Source organism: Mesoplodon mirus (assembly GCF_964341445.2).
Source record: "Mesoplodon mirus genome assembly, chromosome: 20".
NCBI classification, from domain to species: Eukaryota; Metazoa; Chordata; class Mammalia; order Artiodactyla; family Ziphiidae; genus Mesoplodon; species Mesoplodon mirus.
Genome location: NC_138996.1, coordinates 22,149,174 through 22,171,686, shown reverse-complemented (window position 1 = coordinate 22,171,686; position 22,513 = coordinate 22,149,174). Strand labels below are relative to the sequence as shown.

The 22,513-nt window shown below is 37.9% G+C and overlaps 1 protein-coding gene across 3 annotated transcripts in view; it reads left to right on the top strand.

The window, feature by feature from the left end:
• Positions 1-368: 368 nt before the first annotated feature.
• SGCZ (sarcoglycan zeta) overlaps positions 369-22,513 on the top strand; it is an 870,746-nt gene continuing 848,601 nt past the window's right edge. For all 3 annotated transcript variants that reach the window (XM_082608607.1, XM_082608608.1, XM_082608606.1), the window contains exon 1: positions 369-597. In XM_082608607.1, coding sequence (XP_082464733.1) covers positions 559-597 — 39 coding nt within the window. In that variant the 5' untranslated portion in view covers positions 369-558. The remainder of the gene's footprint in view (positions 598-22,513) is intronic.

The window sequence follows — 22,513 nt, the reverse complement described above, 5'->3', positions numbered from 1 at the left end:
AGGACTTCGGGGATTTGGTTATCCTGCCACGGAAATTGATCACTGCTGAAGCTTGGGACTCACAGTGTGCTAAATTAGCTACCAGAGTAAGCCTGACCGAGGAAGGCTTTTATCATATACTCTTCTGTTCAGTTTGAACACATTCGCTTGAAATTTGCCGCATGATGCTGTCCAGGGAAGCAGCTTTTTTTCTTGGGATGCAGCAATTCGCTGGTTTCTAAGCTTGTTGCAGAAGAAGAAATAATCTTACATAGAGTGGATTTTCCCCCGCCCCCCTCCGCGACCCCCCCGCTTGATTCCACTGAGCCGTGTTGCACCGCGGTAAAGATCACCTGTCACTAAATCTTTGAGGAAGTAAAGCAAAGTGAATTATAATTATTATTTATTTATTTTTATTATTTTTAACCGGCGGAGGCGGCGTGATCACGGAGAATGAGACTGAGAGATGCTGCCAGGGCTTGGAGGAGGATAAAGCTGAGTTTAGGCTGGAAACTAAAAGACTGATTGTTTTTTGGTACCACTTGCCCGGTTCCTCTTCACTTCCTTTAGTTTCGCTTCATGGACAGATCAACAAACCTGGACATTGAGGAACTCAAGGTACGTGATGTTCGTGGGTGGGTGGGGGAGCGTCGTTCCTTCCTTCCTGGCCCTCGCCTGCTCTCTTGCTCTCCTGTCTTTTTTCTCTGCCTCTTCCTTGCGCTGCTGGAATAGTTGGTGGCCCCGTGGGACGGCGAGTGGGCATTTGGGGTGAAGTGTACCCGGGCGCGGGCGCCCCTCCTAGGGCCGAGGACGAGCATGGAGGGCGGCTTTCTGGAGTTCGGCGTGCACTCTCGGGCCAGGTCCCCCCCCCCCACTGCCTGTTCCTCCCGGCAACAGCCATCCTGCCCTCCCCTCGTCAGTTACAGCAGCACTTTGGGTACCAGACCCGGCGCCGCGTGCCCGTTAACCTCGCCGGGGAAGCGGAGGCGGCGGGCGGCACAGTCCCTACCCGCTGTCGCCTGGTTGCCCAGCAAAGTTGCCCGAGCTGCGCGGCCACTTTGCCTCCTCTTCCCGCTCCGAGCTGCTTGTCCCCTGGCCCGACACGGGGACAGCCTCTTTCCGCTCAGAAATTCTCAATACAGAGGCGTCTGCAGCGACGGCTCGTTATCATTCCGGCTCTTCATGAGACCCCTTTCTCCCCCGAGCACTGACACGGTCTCAGCCACCGTTGCACGGCCCTAGGCGCGAACTCGTGTGCAGTGGGGGGACCCGCTGCAATCGAAGGGACTGGAGAGGTTCCCCCGCTGGCCCGGGGGACGCCAGCACAGAGAACGTGCCTGCCCTGAGCACCCAGCGCAGAGCGGGCCTGGGGGAGTGGGGAGGGGCCGGGGAGGCGGGAGTGGGTCTGGGCTGCAAGGAGTGGGGCGGGAAGCGGTACCCAGGGAGATTCTGTGCATCCTTCCCACTGTCGGAGAAGGAGCTGTCCTAACCCGCGCGGAACCCACTCTGCCCCCACCGCTCCGCTGGGTCCTCTCAAGGCACCCTCTCCCTCCAGGGTCCCCGGCTCCACCGAGAGGGGTTGGCTGGCAGGCGCGTTCAGGCTGACAGTATGTCCCTCTGTCTGTGGGCACGGCTCTAAAAAAACGATGAGCACCGCTGCAGTGCCCATTAAAAAAAAAAAAAAAGAACTTAAAGAAAATCCGCAAACCACAAAATCATTTAAATGTCCCGCTCACTGTAAATGAGAAAACAAGAAAGGGGGCAGTGCTTGGGAGCATCCTTTCTTTTTATTCTTCACTCTTCTTTACCCGCAGGCATTTTCTACCCTCTACTCTATTGCTTCAGGGGATTATATGACACTAGAGATCAGTTCAGATGGACTCTGTGTTCAGGTGAGGACTTTCAGACATCCTCACCAACTGGGGAAACTTCAGTAGCAGAGGTTTTCCCAGAAATGTCAGGAAAATGGGTTTGCCCAGTAAGAGAAAAGAGCTGGAGCAATCCCCTGTAGAGGGCAAAAGCCTCTTGTCTGCAGCCTGCCCTCTGCCCTGGCCACAGCGCATGAGCTTGCCCACCCAGGAGCCCAGTTCTCCTGGGACGTGCACCCCAAATCTCCTGGGGCTCTAAATTGCACACGAGAGAAAGGCACAGAGAGAGAATTGGCCCTGCCACCCATTGTAGTTGAAAGTGGGGTGGAGGAAGATGATCAGAAGACCTAAGACACCGCTTCATTTAAGACTTGGGGTTTGTTGGAAAAAGCAAATAGGGAGGAGACATATTTGCTGCTCTAGTTAAAGTTGGGGAACAATAAGTTTCTGTGTTATGGCCAAGGTCACCATCCGTAGACCTTGGCCTGGAAAAGAGGTCTCCTATTATCCGTATACTAAGGTAGGACGCAATGCCTCTGTGTTTGAAAGGATCTCTTGCTGCCTTTTCCCAAGCATCCTAGTCTCTTGGGAGCGAGGTACATGAACAACATTTGTGATGTACATTTCGTGCAGAAGCAGAGTATCCAGAGTATTTTTTTTTTTAAATATAGAATATGGTACAGAGACAAGCTTTTGCTCATGGGAAATGGAAGGGAAAAATGATTTGGGGTGATCACTTTCCCTGATATTCCATTAGTTTCCTACCAGCTTATCCCCCTCTGAACCCTGGCATCACTAAATTTTTTAAATCAGTGAAAGAGCAAACCCACGGTGGAAACTTCTGTCAGTTTAGTAGAAGATCCCAGCTTACATTCACTCAGGGCTTCTCACAGCCAGAATGTGCTGGACTCAGTAGAAACTGGAAGAGCTTGTGTGTAAGGGAACATTTTGGCAATGACCTACGGGGAAGAAATGAAGGAATGTCAGAGGCAAAAATCTGTTGAGTGTGCTGAAAAATTATGTGAGGGCCACAATGCTGTGGAAAGTCAAAACTGGCAAGAGAGAAAAGGTAGTCAAACCTTACTAGAAAACATTGAGATCCTCCAGTTTGAGAAATAAAATTTGTGTTGTCATGTTTTTGACTACACTCCTAGAACAAGGAGGCTTTAAAACACTTACACTCTGGAATATATACACTTTGCAGAGATGAGTGCACTGCATGTGGAAAAACTTGTCTGGATTTCCTCTTATCAGCAGAATCCATTGGCTTGGGTTTTCTAGACCATTCCAGTTGAAGTTATTTTCTGGTGGCTTCTTGCTGAAGAGTCCCTCATGTGGAGAGAGGGGAGAAAAAAGCTGGGGATACTTATTTTTGACATTATTTGCTTTTTGGCTTTTCTTCCTGTGATCCAAGGATGCTCCAAGGATGCTCACTTTAAGACAGATTTGCATAAGTACTTTTGTTTCTGAGATGCTTTAAATACATGAAAAGAAAAACAGTGTTCACTGGGATTTGATGGATACATAAATGTACACAATACTATAAGAATTCTATTTAGCTTAGTTTTAGATCATTAGTGTCATTATTAGTTGAAGCTGCTTGCCTCAGGTTTTAGGAAAGGAAGATTCTGCTAATTCTTCATCTATGTGCCAGACTATTTTCTCTTTATGAGATTTTTAACAAAGAGTATATATATATTTTTGCTATGCTGCATGTGTGGATATTGATTTTTTAAACTGCTGTTTAGTAAATAGTATTACCTTTTGCAAGTTTTTAAACTGAAGATAAGCTTCAGTAATTGTGTTAAGCTATTGCTGTCATTATCATAAAACTAAATTTAATCTGCATATTAAAAGATTTACTGGTGGGAAACTAACATATAGTTATTTATATAAAACTTGCTAATGAAGACAAGCATGTTTCATCTTCTCTTCTGCACACACGTGCCTGATGAAACAGATCAGTGTCGAAGGGAGAGAGTTCTCATTCAAAGAATTCTGGTCTTTCTTTTCCCTTTGATCTCTATCTGTTTCATTCTCCAATAAATGTATAACTTTACTCTGAATTTTGCCCTGGTGTTTGTTTTCAAGAAGAAACAACATCAAACAACTCAGCATATGGGTGACTGCTTTGGAAATGTGAGTGCTAATGAATATTGATATTAAGGAAAGTACCCTCTGTCCTGGAATATCTCTGAGTTACAGAGTACTCTTAGTAGTTGATATTTAAAAGAATAACTTTAGCTTTTATTTTAGCTCTGGGGTTGCCCTCTTTTAAACTACATATCTTAGGCACTGGAACACAGAATGCCACTAATTTGTAGAGCTGGCACTTATACATTTGCTTTTTGTAGTGTTTATTTGTAAGAGATATTAGGCTGAGTAAATGGTATGTTTAAGTAACACATATGTCTTCAGCGATTCTTTTATTTAGCTTTTGAAATATGTTTTAATTCACTTGTAGTTGGCAATCAAGAAATTATGCTTTCAATCAAGAAATTATGCTAAGTGTATATTTGTGGATAACTGTAATTTGCTTTGAGATCAAAAACATAAAACACATCAGGAGTATAGTACAATTTTTGCAGTATTATACCAGCTGTTATTTATTTATTTGTCAGAACTGTTCCCACTAAAGGAAATGGGATGATTAGCTAGAAGTTAAAAGTTAAAATGGAATTTTTCCATTACGTGTAGAACATAAACAGTATGCTTCTGGAATATTTTCTTAATTATCAATTAAGGTACAACATTATAAACTATATAGTTATAAACTACATAGTTAATCCTGAGGTGCATGAGACAACTTTTCAATAAATATAATTGTACTTGTTTGAGTTAATTAAATATAGTTCAGTCACTGTTGTTTAATTTTATCTCTTTCATTTAAATAAAATTCCATTTATCAAGAGCTTGAAACCTGAGAGGTAAAAGCTTCCCTGAATAATACAACTGGGTCATTAAGAAAGTGCATGGGTGAGAAATGATAATCTAGCCAAAGAATGCATAGGCGTTTAAACAAGTGGTTGATTGAAAAATGCTGAGGTCTAAAACCAAGTCTCATAGTACATTCTTCTACAATTTCAATCAAATAAGAGAGTTGGCACTTAGAAGAATTCTAAAAATGTTGTTTTGTTTCTTTTTTTGCTTCATCAATAAACCACTCAGCCCAGGAAAGTCGGCTTACTGCAGTGTAGGAGGCTTTGTGATGAATGTAAGTAGGTGGTATTTTTTTGTTAGTCATTCCATAGTGAAAAATAGTACTCTCCAACAAACGTCATATTTTTAGCAACCTGCCTTATATATTCATTTCTTGGCTTAGAATAAGGAAACGTAATTGTGAGTACTGAATTATTTGACCTCTTTCACATCTAAATGAATTATAACTTTTGTCCATCCAGGTCAAGTTCCAATTCTCTTTTGATAACAGGGACCAGTCACAAAGATGGAGAAACAGTTATCCTTGATTTCTTTGTATGCAGAGTGTAGACTTGTTTCACTGAAGTTAAAGTAAACGTCAAGTAGCCCTAGGGAAACATTCATTTTTTTATATGGCTAGGAGGGATAAGGGAACATTTTTGATATAAGTGGAAAGAGAATTAAGAAAAATACCTTTGAGGGAAGTTGTACAAATGATAATTTTAAACATCTTCAGTGGGCCACTGTCATCAATAATCTGTACTGGCTATTATAGCTTTGCTGATCTCCAGACTTTACCAATTGAAAATACATCAAATTTTGAAGGCCCAGTAAAAAAGAATATTTTAGGATTTATGGACTCAAAATCATAGCTACACAAGATGGCTTCATGCTGTAAGACAATAAATCGGCATGCGTCTTTGGGGGCTTGCCTTTTATATAATATTTAGTGAGGTGTTTCTCATACTGTATTGGAATTTCAGCTAAAATACGATTTAGCAGAGCTTACAACTTTAAGTTCTTAAGGAAAATGACCATGTACTTTTGTTCAAATCTCTGTGAAGTTTTTGAGTATATGCATTTAAATAGGTAACTGTATAAACGAATAAATGTTTTGTGTCAAAATACAAGTTTTTAAGTTTAATTGTTTAGAATTGTGCTTGATTTGTGACAAAATTCTTCGCTTCTAAATCTCTATGTGACTAAAAGTGAGCTACCTCATTTTATACAAGTACAGGTTTTAACATACTAACATCTAAGTTTTTATTTTACTCTAAGTCTCTTCTTTTTCTTGGCAAATGTTTAGAAGCATGAGGCAATCTTATATCCTCAGTGAAACTTAATAGAGACTTCTAGGCCAGCCACAGAATGAACAAACTTAAGGATTACCATCCCTCCAAGAGAATTACAGAGACTCCCATCCTAAAAATTAAAAACTCTGCTAGTGTCTTGAGAGTTTTCTTGATACTCCTAAATTATATTTTTGTAGATTGACTGAAAAATATTGTAAGCCCTGATCCGATTTTAGAACATTTATACTGCTTTGTTGGAATTAAATAGGTTATCTAGAGTGTTCTATGCCAAGTTGAGATCAGAAATCTTTTTTTAAAAAAGGATTTCATTATCTAGCCAGAAGAGCTTTAATTGCCATGGCAATGCCCATCAGTGAAACAGGAGCTGAAGCTTCAGCCTTAGATATTAATTGAAACAATCACCCCACACCAAAATGGAGTTCAGTGGCATTTGGAAGTCAGAAGCACCCCAATGTACTAAATCTCTCACTCCAAATCTAACAGCTTGTAACCTTTAAGGGGATTCATTGGTATGGTGGGAAAGGCACAGATCTTGTTGAAGGAGTACTTAGAAGACCTTGTTTAAACCCTGGCTTTGCCATCAACCAGAGGTGGCCCCTTGGGTGTATCACAGGTTTCTCAGGCGATGGTGGTATTGCAAGGTAGGAATTGGATTTGATTTCTGGGTTTTGTTGTAATCATTTTTAGCCACAGCTAAAGAACTTGTTCAAACAGTATCTTCTAAACAAGTGCAATATCTAATATCAATAAAAGGGGAGCAGTTCTGGTGGGGGCAGGAGAGGTTGGGGGCTCTGTCTAACCCACTTCCCCGTTGCCCCTGCACTTGACCCCAGGACATTGCCTAGAACTGTAAGACTGAGGAACACAAAGTAAAAACCTCAGGGCCAGTTGATCTCTATCTTCCAAGTCTGCGAGTCTAGGGCTCTGAATACTTTTTTGAGAATGACATTTTTGTGCCCTCCTGGAAGAAAATCATTTTCAAATTGATAAATAAAGTTAATATGGCTCTTTTTATTCCCCAAATATAGGCTCATTTGAACATCATAGTAAATTTGTCTGTTGAATATTATATTCTCATTTAAGGGTACCAAAATGGAGACTCAGAAAAATAAAGTAACATGCCTAGGATCACAGGGTGAATAAAAAGTGGAATAAGAACTCAAATCTATGCTCTCTGTATCCAAATACTATGCTCTTATATGTAGGCTAGAATTCCAGGATGTTTGTAGAACTTCTTATGGTAGATATTTTTCACTGAATTTCTCTAATATTCTTGTTTCAAAGAAAAGTGACAGTATTTGAGCCATATTCATAGTATTTATTCTTGTTACAGAAGAATTATTTCTTTTTTTTCTTTTTTTTTTTTTTACTAATATTCTCATTCCTAATCAGTTACTTTGGGTCAAATTACTGTTGGTTGATGGTTGTGGATAAAACCTAAGAGAAAGTGATAGATAAATCATGAATTTAGGCCACTGAAGAGCAGTTTCATACCTTGTACCAATCTCTTAAAATAAACCCTCTATATTTTGTCTAGCTCCATGAGTCTTCCTCATTATCTTGCTTCTTGAATCACTGCAAATAATTTTGATTTTGTTAGGGCCATAAATTGGATTTAACCTCTAACATGGCTTTGGCATTTCAGCTTGTTGTATGTTTAGTATCAGTCTTGAAATTGAAAAAAAAATAGATCTAAATGATTATACTTACACTACAATTATTATGTACGTAGCTTTTACGATAGCCCCCAAACCTGGAACTAAATACCAGATGATTTAATTCATAATAAAACTGAAGTTCTCACTGGCAATCTTTGAGACTTAACATACCAACAATCATAAATGAAGATATACAGATAACTGAACATTATTTTGGAGGGACATTTCTTTTATATTCTTAAGGGGATCAATATTGAATAGTATCATTCTTAAAGAACACTTTTCAACGCCTTTGCAAGTCTCAACATTTAAGGGTCTAACTCGATGGTATGATTGTATGATAACACATATTTTCTGCCTAAGAACCATCATTTTCTCTAATTTCTTCCCATTCATTGTCAGAGCTAGATTTGGGCATCCTTCTAGAGAACACAGTTGTGACTGGTTAAGTGACATAATGAAGAGTACACAACCAAGTTGATTTGAGCTTTGGCTTCTGGGTGGGAGATCAGGTTGACTTAAACTCTTAGTGCATTGCACAAGCACACCTGCTTTGTCAGTGCCTCAGCTGAATTATTAATGGCTGTAAAGCACGAACATTCTGGGTTACTCCTAAATAATTAGAAACACAACCTTAAATCCAAGAGAGGCAAGAGCCTACCATCATCTTCTTTGCTGGAGGCACGTAATGCTTCAATATTAACCCACACATTATCATACTTCTTTTCATATTGGTTTTTAAACTTCTGTCTTTGTTTAGAATGGCTGGTAAAAAACATATTATCTACCTGAGATAAAAGAGCCTTTGATTCTTTCTTGGGTAGAAACAATCAATTCAGCTGCCATGAGCAAGAGTGTTTTTGTGAAACGTGATTTAATAAATCAATGTAATGAATGGGAAAATACTGTTATCACTGCAATTCCACAAGTTTCTATCTACTCAGAGTATTTGAGGGTTTTTAAAATCCAAGTCAGAAGGAGAAGCTAACTAATCCAAGTAAGAAATTGCTTATCTAAGACTTACTGAATTACATTCTGGGTTTCCACATCCCTCTCAATGTGAGACTCAGGAGAGAGAAATACTATCTAGTCTGAGTACCAGAATTAGTTATGCTTCTCAGCAACCGGTTGGTATTCAATCTTAATCTTTTTCATCATAAAACTGATTGTGTTTTCTACTTTGCCTTAGTTGCTAAAAAGCTCAGAGGCAAGTGTGTGACCCAGCTCTAACAAGTATACTTGTGTCTTAACCTAATTCCTAGCCTCATAATACTTTTTTCTCCCACTATTCTTAAATACTTTCATAAAGAATTAGTGGCCATAAATTTGTATATACTTAGAGATTATTAAGACCTTTTGCAGAGACTCAATTATTTTCATAATGTTTCAGTGGACATACCTCAGTATTTCTCATCTCTTCTGAGCAGCTTATACCTCTGTAGGCATTTACTCCCATTTGTCAGGGGCTACAAAGTTTAAAAAGTTTGAATTAGCACGCTGTGTAAATCCAGTTATGCTGTGTGCATGATTTCCATTGCACATAATAGCTGCATTAATGGTGAACCTGCTTGCCACAAAATGAAACTCACTGTACACCCAAAGACTGCTATTTAGCACTTATGGTATCAAAACTTCTACTTGTTCTAAGAATTTCTGTTTTAAATCATTATTATCAGTTCTTAATGTTCTCAAATTTGCCTTTGTGTAGAATGATCACCTACATTTCTAAATCTCTGCCTTTCTAATGCTTATGACTTTTGTCTCGTGTGGAGACATTATTTTAAGAAAAGTTAAAATAAATGAGCCCATCTGAATCAGCATATTGTTTATTTTTTTTTCAGATTCGCTTTGTAAAAATCAATGTTTTGATCAGTTGAATTGCTCTAGGCAGCAGAGGCAGCTGGGCTTTGAGGTATTTTATCTCATCAAGTTTCTTAAAGTTCACGCTTGTGTCGTGGTTCAAAGAGCAAGCAGTTCCACGAATAGTGTTGTGTCTTAATCATAAACGTCCTCGTTATTAAAGCATTCTTGGGAGACATTTTAAGCATTTAGTAATTATGTATGTGAAATATACAGCTGGATTAGTTAAACACATTTTTGGCAGGTGGCGAGTACAAGTGAGGATCTTTCATTTGCATCTGAGCCCAATTACTATAAAAACCTTATTTCATTTTAGAAATACTGCTATGTTGCTACATATATATTTATTTCATTTAGTTCCTAAATCAAGCGGAGCTCTTTGCACATAATAAATAAAAACACAACTGACTTTAAAGCGTTTAGCATTGACAACTAGTCATTTTTTTTTTCAATACCTGTTTCATATGTATACACACCAGAAGGGAATTTCGGCAACCTTTGGAAAAATATGATTCAAGAATGCTAAAAACGTAACGTTATATGCAATGATGTTCTATCTCAAATGATTAAGTAGTTAATGCTATACTTTAACTTGGTTTCATAGACTTACATAATTGTCAAAATTATCTGTGATCATGCTCAGTGTATAATTTTTTGTCTTCTTTGCCTCATTTTCTGATGTTTAGTGAGATGCCCTACCCATCTTATCTTAAACTCAGTGCTCATTCAAAGTCGTAGAACTGTATTTTAAGTGTATTCCAACATGCACAGTGCGATCAAAAATCCAAAGATTGAGATCTTGTTTTTTCCACTTCTTGTTTTACGATGAATAGTATTGGAGTACGGATGAATGAAGATGACAAGAAGAAACATCAACTAAAATTTGGGAAAGTTATCAACAGTTTAAAGCTTAATTGAAAAAGAAAGAATGACTCCAAGTAAACAGAATAAACATGATGCTTCTCCCCAAAAAACATTTGACTTAACTGGTAATTCTCTCCTTCTTTTTGGTTTAAATAATCCAGTGTCGAAATTATTACCTTACAAAACCTGTGATTCACTATGGTGTTAGTAGACATGACTCTTATAGATCTTTGATATATGCATTACCGAATTCTTAGCAAGAATTTGTCTTTTTTATATTTTCAATGGGAATGCAATATATGAACTCTTCCAATTTGATCTTTCACTCTCAAAATCTTTACTTTTTACCCTAAGCTCCAAAGTTCCTATTGCCTGAGATTTTGTCCATGGTATTTTTCAGGTCCCTCTTTATACGTACTTTCTAAGTGGTCTTATCTACTCATGGCTTCTATTTTTACTTGCAAGGCGACGATACGCAATAATACACATCCACCTTACACCTTTGGTGGCCCAAAGACCATATGCATCTCCTCCTCCCTAGTCTTCAACAATCTACTCTAGAAATCCCTTTCTGGATATTTCACACTCACCTCAGTCTAACAAAACTTCTTCTCTGTTCGTTTAGTGTTTCACTATTCACTTAAGCACCCCCACTGGTGCTCTTGGAATCCTTTTCTTCTGATCCCATTGCCTCATCCCATTCATCTAATTGATCCGCAAGTCCATCACACCACAGAGTCAGAGTTATCCCCTTTTACGCTTTTTGTTAAAACCCTAGATCAAATTCTCATCTTCTTTATTCTGAATTTTTGTTGAATGTTCTCTGTCTTATTCTGGCAATTATGCTGGTCTTATTGCAGTGAATTCTAATGCGATGTTGCAGTTGTGGCCCTAGGGTTAGGGGTATAGTTGGAATCACTGTTAAGGGAATTATACATTCTCTTTCTTATTCCTAGTAAGTCATCTCAGAGTAAGTTGGGAAAGAATGGAAACGGGCGCACCAAGGCTGGGCCTGATGCTGAATAGAAAGGGATTTAGAGGTTTCTAGAAATGCAAAAAGATACCCTCAAAAATGAAGAAAAGATGGTTTCTGGAATCTAGACCTGATAGAAGCCACTGATTAATTATGACTAAAATGTTCAGGTTGGGAGAAGGGAGCCATAGATCATTTGTAGATAATAGTGATTCATTTTATAGTTTTTTTTTTTTTGTCTTGATGAAATCTTTGCATTACACTGTCCCAGAACCAAGAATTATGTTTGACAATTTCCTTAGCTGATTTTCTGTATTTTTGACATTCTGATCAGATTTCTTATAGTCAAACATTTTTATATGCCTCTGGGAATTTGACAGCTTTGTCTCTGAGAGGTGGCCCAAGGACCATATGTTAACAGAGTAAGCCACCTACCTAGGCAGAGAGGCATAGAAAAAAATATGAAGAAATCTCAATAAATATAGGCCAAGGTGTTTGTATTCTGAAATGCACATCACAGCTAATGAAATTGCTTTGTTATTGACCTGTAAATCTCAGCTGTCCCTTAGATGGCTTCACAGTTACTTTGTTTTTATATCCTTAGTCTTTCAGGAAAAGCTACTTAGTCATCACAGCTGTGTTTTCACTGTTCCATGGGACTTATAATATGGGCTAATAAGAGTGAGGTAACCTAGATATGCGTATTTCAAAGTAGGAATGGGGAGCCAAGATCTCACTGAAGATGGCTGGTGATAACGATGGCTGGTGAGGGATCTCCTAAGAAAATGTAACTTACAAGAATGGGGAAGTCCAGGAAGCAAGATCTGTTCATAGTTCTTCAAAGGGAGATTATTCCTTATTAAGGAACCAGCCAGGTTCTTGACACTTTCTAACTGACCTGCCTTTGTCCAGCCTATTCGACAAGCAATCCTCATTCCACAATTCAGATTTCCCTTTCAGGATAAGATAATAATATTTGGTCCCTCACCTGCTTAAAAGTCTTTGTTGATTCCCTGTTGCTTATTTTATAGTCCATACTCCTCAACATGATACAACATGATATAGAGACTGCTCTATGACCACTCTCTTACCTACCTTCCAACACACACACACACACACATTCTACAATAATGTCACCGAATAACTCACTTCTCCTTGATCATGCCAGTTCCGTTTCCTCTTTTATAATATTTTATATTCACTTGCCTAGACTACATCTCTGCTTCTTTGCTGAGAGAACTTCTGCTTGTTGACTGGTACCTAGACCCAGGAAGAGATGGTTGTTTCTTTCTTTGTGTTTCTGCACACTTGTATATTTAACTCCACTCTACATTCTTAACTAAATTCTGTGTGGTAGAAAAAATGGTTGGTATGATAACCGGTCATTTTAGGCTTGGTGAAAATTGCTTAACTGCCAGAAGTTCAATATTTATAAATGTTCTGAGTTTCCTTGAAAAGAATGTATATCTTTTATTTGTTGGAGGCCAAATCCTATTAGATTAAGTTTATTATTTACATAGTTTTCACCTTCCCGAATATTTCTATTTTGTTTGTTTAAGCTGTAATTATGAAAGAGATATGTTAAAATTTCCTGTTATGATGGCATTCTTGCAGATCTCTTAGCTTTTGCCTTATATATTTGAGACTGTTATCAGATATGTACAAATTTAAATTGTTATATTTTCTGGTGAGTTGAGACCATTATTATTATGTAATGACCTCTTTATTTCTGGTAATTTTATTTTTTCCTGATTTTAATATACATAGATCGGGCTTCCCTGGTGGCGCAGTGGTTGGGAGTCCGCCTGCGGATGCGGGGGACACGGGTTCGTGCCCCGGTCCGGGAGGATCCCGCGTGCTGCGGAGCGGCTGTGCCCGTGAGCCATGGCCGCTGGGCCTGCGCGTCCGGAGCCTGCGCTCCGCAACGGGAGAGGCCACAGCGGTGAGAGGCCCGCGTACCGCCAAAAAAAAAAAAAAATACATAGATCACCTTTAACTAAAGCACTGTACTATTACACATCTTTATTTTGGTTAGTGTTTCTGATGTGTATTTCTTTCATCCTTTTTCAGCCTCTTTGTTGTAAATGTAAAATGAAGGTGCTAAAATAAGTAATTGCAAAGAATCTTTTCTAGTTTTGTGATAGGTAACTGCTGGTGAAAGCTAATGCATTAAATCATTTATGAGCATTAATATCTGAGTGCAAACACTTATCAGATTTGCTAGCCGAGCAGGACTCTCTGGGGGCATTTTTTCATAGGACAGGATATTTTCCATGACAGAAAAGGAAGAAATTCCTCCCAGTTATTCCCTATCATATCATCACGTCTCATTTTCTCTTAGTGACAGTTTCACATTCTAAAGTAAGTTTTAAAAAATATTTTTGTTTATTTTTTTTCTTGCTATAAAGTATATGTTCCATGAAGTCAGTGATCTTGTTTGATCACTCCATTCCCAGTATTTAGATGGATGCCTGGCATAGAGTAAACACTTAGAAGTTTTATTAAATGAATGAAGGAGTGAATAATTGAATGAATGAGGGCGCCTGGTATGAGGTCCTACCTAATCAGAGAACAGAAAAAATACCTTGTAAGTGTAGAGAAAGGAATAGGGAAGGGAAAAGTGGAAGGCTGGAAGTGAGTAAATGCTAGTTGGGGAAAGTGACCTAATTTATGATATCATTTATGATTATTCCTGTGCCAGACCTGTAACATTACAGGAAAAATCTATAGTAGGCTGTCTGTCTGCATCTCTGGGATGGCCTGCTCTTCTTCTAATTTCTTGAGTCTAGCTACTTTACTATAGCTAATTGGGGCATGGCAATACATCTGCCTCAAGCGGGACCAATTAAATTCCTTCTCCATGGTATATGGATGAAATAACTTGATTTCAACCCTATTGGATCCAATATTCACTTTTAATGGCAAATAATTTTTATAAAGCCTCCTTTAAAGTTATCTCATAAAATACTTTGATAATATAACTTACTTGCAAATAATTTTTACAAAACCCCCTTTAGAATTCTCTTACAAGTGCTTTCACAGTATAACCTGCTTGCACATAATTTTGAAAATACCATGCCCTAATTGCAATATAAAGGAGAAATAAAAGGAAATAAGAGGAAAGCATTATCTGATGAGGTTCTATGTATTTCAAAATGTAAATGCTAGGACACAGTGAATGCAAAAGCTGCAATTTAAGATTGACAGAGATGTGTATGCCACTCAAATTCCAAGAGTGTTTTTTCCTAATGATATTTTTTTGAAGTTGTGAGGACCTCTTGGTAAATTCTGAACAAAATAAAAGACAGCAATTCTTTCCATTTATATAGATGTTGTATTCCTGGACAGCTCATTAATTGTGTAAAAATTTACTAACTTTTATTTTTAAAATGTGTACAGTGGACACATTCAAGCCCCAGTTGGTACACAACTGTTCCACACATTGCTGGGATTTTATTCTTCTCCCCCCAACCCCCAGCCCAATCACTATGACAACCAAAAATGTCTCAATACATTTTAAATATTCATTCTAGGGGGCAGTATATCCCCTGTTGGAATTTATTGGATTAACTGATGATAAAGTGGACTTTTTTTTAGCATTGCTAGAATTTTTTTTTTTTTTTTTGAGTTTGGAGCAGAGAAAGGTTTATTGCAAGGCACGTTGCTAGAATTTTAAATGGCTGGAAAATAAGCTTTCAGTCAACTAAGTGCAGTGCACAGCTGTGGACTCTGCTGCTGAAAAAGAATGAAACCCAACAGAGAGGAAAGAATTCCATTCTTTCTGGAGTCCTGTTATATTCCCCGGAAAATAAATTTTGCTTTTTACTCCTCTTCTATCTCCCCTTCCTCATACACATATTCGCTTATTTTGATTTCTCTCACTTGGGATTAAAATAATCTGTTTTAATATTATCCCTCTCTTCTTAAATCCAGAGGAACTCTGGGGTTTTTCATATTGACTTCTACTTCTTAAAGCAAATAAAATTATTTCAATGTACAATAGTTTATGCAGTTTTCTAAAAACTTATAGCCTAGTTGAGTCTCAACAGTCCAGAAACTGAATGCTTAGGACCTGACTTGTCTCTGATTCTAACCAGCATTACCCAGACTATTAGAGGTGGAGGTGAGGCAAGACCCATTTGCCAGAGCCCTGTGGTTTTGATGTCTTCACTTCCTCTCTTTTCAGTCCCCCTTTGCCACTGCTGTAGATAACTGTTAGTAAGAAGGCATTCTTGCTACCGTATCTGTGATTCTCATACTTCATGGAACAGGACCGTGTAACGAGAAGTTTGGAGTAAGACTTTTATTTTTATAAACATCGGTTTATTTAAAGAGAGCTATAAAAATGACCTTTGAAATCCCAATTCCACATATATTAATTAACTCAAAAACTTCTGGTTTTAGTATATACTTTTGACCAGTGGTCCCCAACCTTTGAGGCACCAGGGGCCGGTTTCGTGGAAGACAATTTTTCCATAGATGGGGGCGGAGGGGAGGGCATGGTTCAGGCATAACGAGAGCGACGGGGAGCGGCAGATGCATCTTCGCCCGCTCGCAGCTCACCTCCTGCTGTGCTGGCCCGGTTCCTGACAGGCCGCGGACCAGTACCGGTTCTTTGGACTCTATTGAGAAAAGTGATTTTCTCCTAGTATTTCAGCTGCTACGTGTGTTTGTAGATGGATGTTTTCTATTTGTTCTTGAAATTATTTTAAGATTAGTATTTGTCAGTTATAAGTTTATATTACAGGTACGTGCATTTCAAAGGCATCGTTAAAACCATACGTATGATCCTCATAAGAGTTATGTTGAACAAAATGAATACATTTTATTTCTTATATCTCTTTACAGCTACCATCAAATTATTTTTGTTATTATTTTTTTCTTTTTATCCCCAACATCTAGAAAAGTGCATTACACATAGTAGGTGCTTACTAAATATTTGTCAAATTAATTAACCTTTAAATGAAAGTTGTTTTCTAATACTAATCTTACTGCTCTTCCTCCTCCAAATTCATTATGAGACACAAGTGAGTATGTGATTAGAAATGGCATCTATGTGCTCAGGACAGATTTCTCCTTAGTTAAAGCACCTGTTTCATTCAGTATTCCTCTGGGTGAGGTGGATAATAGTCAACATTCAGGTAAATATGTCATCCACTCCGTCTCCCCAGACACTTGCCCTGTTGTGTAATAAAACTATTGGGATAACAGTGTCACACTTCATCCTGGGGTAAAATTCCCATCACCATCTGACAGTCATAAAAAGAAAAACACACCTTTCCCAAATGACCAATCTGTTGAATTTGGTATTCAATCTTTACCTGCGAGTAATAGGAAATAAATGATGGTATATGAAAGTAGAACCTCCAGTAGAAGATTTGCATCAGATGCATCAGAGTTTATAGATTATATTGACTCAGCAGTGTATTTTAACACAGACCAATCAAGATTGTTCGTTTGTATTCTGTACAAATCACAGACTTCCATGTTTATGTAAAACAAAACAAAACTGTTTTGGAGAAATACAAGAGAAAGTTAAGGAGAATAGTATCATGACGGTCACCCACATATACAACCTCTGAGAGAGTTCAATCCAGAGAATGTTAAACTCTGAAGAAAAATGAATTTAAATAATAACTAATAAATAAACATACTATGAAGACAGCCACCCACTTAGCCAAGTATCTTGTACAAAAAGTACTTAATCCATAGTTATTGAACAGAGTTTAATTTGAGTATAAAAGATCTTTACTTTCCTAATCATGGAAAATTCCTAATCATGGAGTAAATGAGTTGCAGGCTTCTCACTGAAGAAGAAATCTAATACAACCTAACAGCCTTTGAGAAGCCAATTTTAGCACCCACTCTCTCTTTGCTCAGCTTTGGAGCCACATAGACGTGGGTTCATTTCCAGCTCCACTTGTGAGCTGTTTGAACTTGGCCAAGTTATTTAACTTCACTAAATGTCAATGTCCTCAAATAGCAAAATTGGATAAATAATTGTACCTACCCCTTATAGGTTGTAAGACTAAAATGAGATAGTTATGTAGGTACAGTCATCAGTGATTGGCACTGAGCTATCCATCTATATCTCAATTATTATTTCATTATTATTGTTAGCATGATATTCATGAGAGCCGGCAAGCATGAGTGAAACATGATTGAGATGTAAGGAAAAATGAGTGTATTCACCTGAGAAGGGTGGCAGGTTCACCCTAGAGAGAGAGACGCTGATGAGCAGGCTGCATGGGACAGTATTGCCACCTGGCCACGTAAATATCTAGCTTCGGATGAGACTTGTGTTAGTCTTTACATGGCTGTACGGTAGAACTAAATGAAAGTGCTTGAATTTAATAATATCAAAAGCTCTCCAAAGGTTCTTAACTGCCTAAAGGCAGCTTTTAATTTTAAACACTGAAAAAAGTCAATCAGCCTCCACCTAAAAATATGCATTGGAATGTGTTTTGCATGCATTAAAACCTAATTTCACATCTCACCAAGTTTAACTACTTTTTTGCTCAACTAGTCTCAGATTCTGGGTATTTTATTTATTTATCATAGAGCACGTAGGTTGTTTAAACTTACACAGGCCTGCATTAAATAGCTATTCTGCCTATTTGTATGCATGCTTTCAGCAATGTTGTTTCCTTGAGATATTTTAAAATCTAAAGTCTCGCATCAAAAACTTAAGAAAAACTACATACCGTAAGTAGGTTCCCTCTCAACCCATTGGGGAAAGCAAAATCTAATAGTATAGCAAAACAAAATTTTATTAAAATGCATTCATATTACATAATAAATGGTCTTTATTTTACATAGAAGTTATTGCATGTATGTTTGCCAAAGTAAACTTAAAATGACACTTTTATGTGTTCTGGTATGCAGAGCACTTCAATATGCAGAGCCTTTGTTTTGTAAATTTATTGCTATTGCTGCACTTTGCTCAAAGACCTTATACAGGAGAATTTCATCTTTTAATTTGTATAAGTAGGCAAGCTAGTCTACTGGTGTATGCTGATATTTCAAAACTACCAAGTGGAAAAATGAATGCCTGCAAACTAGGAAAGAAAAAAAAAAAGAGAGAAAGAAGGCATTGCTGGTGATATTTTCTCCACATTTTTCAGTGTTGGGTTCGGGGCAAGGGGGACAAGGACCTTGATTGTAGCCCTGCCTGGGGTTGGTGTGATTTGTCATGACTGAGAGTCCAGCCTTATGGTTATGGGACTCAAGCTGACACTATCACTGAAATTTCCAAGAAGTTAGTTCAGTTCTTATCCAACTTTGTGGGGTTAATATGAGCTGTAAGGTGGGATAGGGAGGGTGGGAGGGAGACGCAAAAGGGAGGGGATATGGGAACATATGTATATGTATAACTGATTAAATTTGTTATAAAGCAAAAAAAAAAAATATGAGCTGTAATGATAGTCACTTTTTTGATCCTGTCAATTTTGTAACATAACATAAGCTCGTAAGCAGGACATGATGGCTGAAAGGTAAAAAGAGATTCTATCAAAGTCTTCCCAAAAGATTGTCTTCAGTATGATGGTAGAATTCTTTACCCTTTGATCTTCCCTTCTGGCCAAATATCTTTACACAACTTTCTTATAGCCTTGTATAAAAAGAAATAGTTCAAGAAAAGGTGAATTTTATTCTCTCCCAATTCTAGCATTCTGTCTGTTAGTAACTCCATTTCTACTACAGCTGCAACTGTTAAAACCATATTTTATCCTTTCACTTCTTTAAAATACTTGACATTTAGAAGATACAATTCCAGGAATCTAAAGTAACGAGATATTTTCTGTATTTTCTTTAATATCATTCCTTATTTTTTATAAATTAATTAATTTATTTTTGCTGTGTTGGGTCTTCGTTTCTGTGCGAGGGCTTTCTCTAGTTGTGGCAAGCGGGGGCCACTCTTCATCGCGGTGCACGGGCCTCTCACTATCGCGGCCTCTCTTGTTGTGGAGTACAGGCTCCAGACGCGCAGGCTCAGTAGTTGTGGCTCACAGGCCTAGTTGCTCCGCGGCATGTGGGATCCTCCCAGACCAGGCCTCGAACCCGTGTCCCCTGCATTAGCAGGCAGATTCTCAACCACTGTGCCACCAGGGAAGCCCCTGTATTTTCTTTAATAGTGAGTTGATAACAGTAGTGATATCAATGTAGTCCTCTTGACAGTTTTCTGGGAACTCTGTATGGTGATACAGAACTTGTACAGGGTCTTTGATATGGCCAACTTCCTTTAGAACAATTTTGGAATAAAGTAGTACATAAAAACTTCCTTTTTCTTGAAACTGGAAATGCCTTTGCTTTCAACCTTATCCCTAGGGAAGGAATCACTGGCTCTGGGCAGATGTTACTCATAATGGGTATCAGAGTAGATGGGGCCATACAGATGTTCTGGACACTCCTGGGTGGCATTAATTCCATTTTTTCCTAAACTACAAGGGGACATTAAAAATGCGCTCTTGGGCTTCCCTGGTGGCGCAGTGGTTGAGAGTCCGCCTGCCAATGCAGGGGACGCGGGTTCGTGCCCCGGTCTGGGAAGATCCCACATGCCGCGGAGTGGCTGGGCCCGTGAGCCATGGCCGCTGAACCTGCGCGTCCGGAGCCTGTGCTCCGCAACGGGAGAGGCCACAACAGTGAGAGGCCCACGTACCGCAAAAAAACAAAACAAAACAAAACAAAAATGCGCTCTTGAGGAAGGAAGGCTCAAACCAGGGGCAAGCATGAACTTTCAACATTCAACCATCATGAAGGAGAAGTGGCATTCTTGAGAACACTAATGACTTCTGTCTTTGGCTTAATGTTTGTACTGCCCCATCACTATCTTACTTTGAACCCACAACATATTTATTTATTTATTTATTATTTGAAAAATGTGTTTAATCAGTTTACTATCTATAAAAGTGTGTATAATCCTTTTACTGAGTGACGGTTAGTGGTTTATTACTATTCCAGAGCTCACCAGAACTGATCAGAGATTGGCGAGGTCAGACTGCTTCAGTGAATGGTTTGGTTCAGCTTGTCTTGGTGATGCTTTGTAATTTGGACCAAGAAAACTTACACTTACTGCTCCTCTCGTGCTGAAAAAGACCCGTGGCAGCCTTCACGATCGTCTCAGATCCAGCTGACTAATCATCCTGAGTGACCATTAAGTGGCTAAACCAACCGTAAATATCTATAGACATCGCTAGATAGATGGGTGTGGGCATCCATGTGCTCTAGACAGAAATCTGAAATCTAGACTTCCCCTAAAGCAAGTAAAACAGTGCCTGTAAAAATAACAGGTTCAGCAAGATTTTGGTTGTTTGTGTTATATTCAGATAATAGAATTTTCCTGAAATTTAAGTAAGTTTCTTTTTGTGGCTACCAAATGTGATGAATTTCAGGAAAAGTATTTTATAGGGAGTCTACCAATAACTACTTTTTTTTAAGTAGAAAGCTTTATACAAATGCAAAGTACTCACATATTAATCTCTTGAAGAGCAAGGATTATCTTAATTGTAATTCTCATGTGTCTAGTTTAATGCCACAGGATGCTCCAATCTACTTCAGTTAACTAAGAGACTTATAAACTAATTTCTTACAGTGTTTGCATATTCAGCAATATACGTTGTCATTATTTAAAGATGAAAAGAGGGAGTTGTTTCAAGATTAAATGTTAAAAGATGCAAACTAACATGCTCATTTAATTAAGGAACCATGCAAATGAGTGTGTGGGAAGAATATCAACCTTAACATTGTGTTTTATATATTGTATCTGCCACTAGTTTTCATCATAGTCTCATTATCTGAAACTTCTCATTTCCTTCTAATTGAAAGAACACCTGCTGTTCATTTCTTATTGAGTTTGCTCTTTTCATTTGCTCATAGGAACATCTCTAAAGACCACTTGCCAAATTATATCCTTAAACTTGCTTCTTCAGTGTTTGAATGGGCAGCTACCATGAAAAGAAGTTAAGTCTAAGTGTTCAAAATTTGTGTCTGAGGTTTCTTATATATGACCTCTATAAGGACTATGCCTCTTTTAGAAAGACAAGTTATATATAATGTGAGCTCCCCCACTATTTAGGAAACTGGCCTGAGATTGCACAGGAAGAGAGGTACATGTCTAGCATGACAAAATATTCTGACAAAACCCAAGAACCGATTAGAAACTGTACAGAAGTTTTAGATTTCATATCTAATTTTTATTAGCTAGTATACTGGATATTATATAAGTGATTATACTCACAGACACATCAAAGATGGAAAAGTCAAAATTACAACAATCAAATGAACCTCAGTGAGTGTTAATTTTCATTAAATAAAAGAAGCAGTGTTGAGATTTTAGATTTTCCTATAAAGTAAGGTAAATGTTTTAAATAATAATTATCTTTGCTAAAATGTGTGTTTTTAGACTCATATTTTGTGTATTCCTTTATGATAAAAACAAAAAATATATAAAATTTTCTTTTTATTTATATCTACAATATTTTATAATTCCAAAAAATAAACAATTTTATGTTCTGGATCATTCATATTATAATGATTGTTTTTCAATGTCACTTTTGGTGCCTAACTTTTATTATATATAAAAACAGACTTTCTTTTAGATGGCTGAGCATCAATTAGCATTTTTTTATATTAGAATAAAATTATGAAAGGCTAAAGTGAATATACAAAAGTTTCTATTAGTCAATGAAATTAAACAGGGGCACATTTTAAAACAAAATAGTGGTAACTTAAACAAATTAAAAACTATCTCTATTCTTAAAGGTCACAGAGTACAGCTGAACACCAACAAAACACTTATAATTTTATGGCTTTAATAACCATTCATAGCCACAATGCTTAGAATTGTTCATTTTCTTTTTTCTTTTCCAGAGAAATTGTATTTATTAGGACAGGTAGAAAACATTCTCCTCCTTTTATTAAAGAGTATTCCAATAATTACAAATTTTGAGTTTACCACTTTTCCAACACATATGGCATCATTATATTTTGTAGAACAAGAAGTTCATGGGGTTCATGTAAAGCATCTTCTTACTTTTTTGCTACAGGAATCCTCTGAAAATTATTTATCAAATGTAAAGAGAT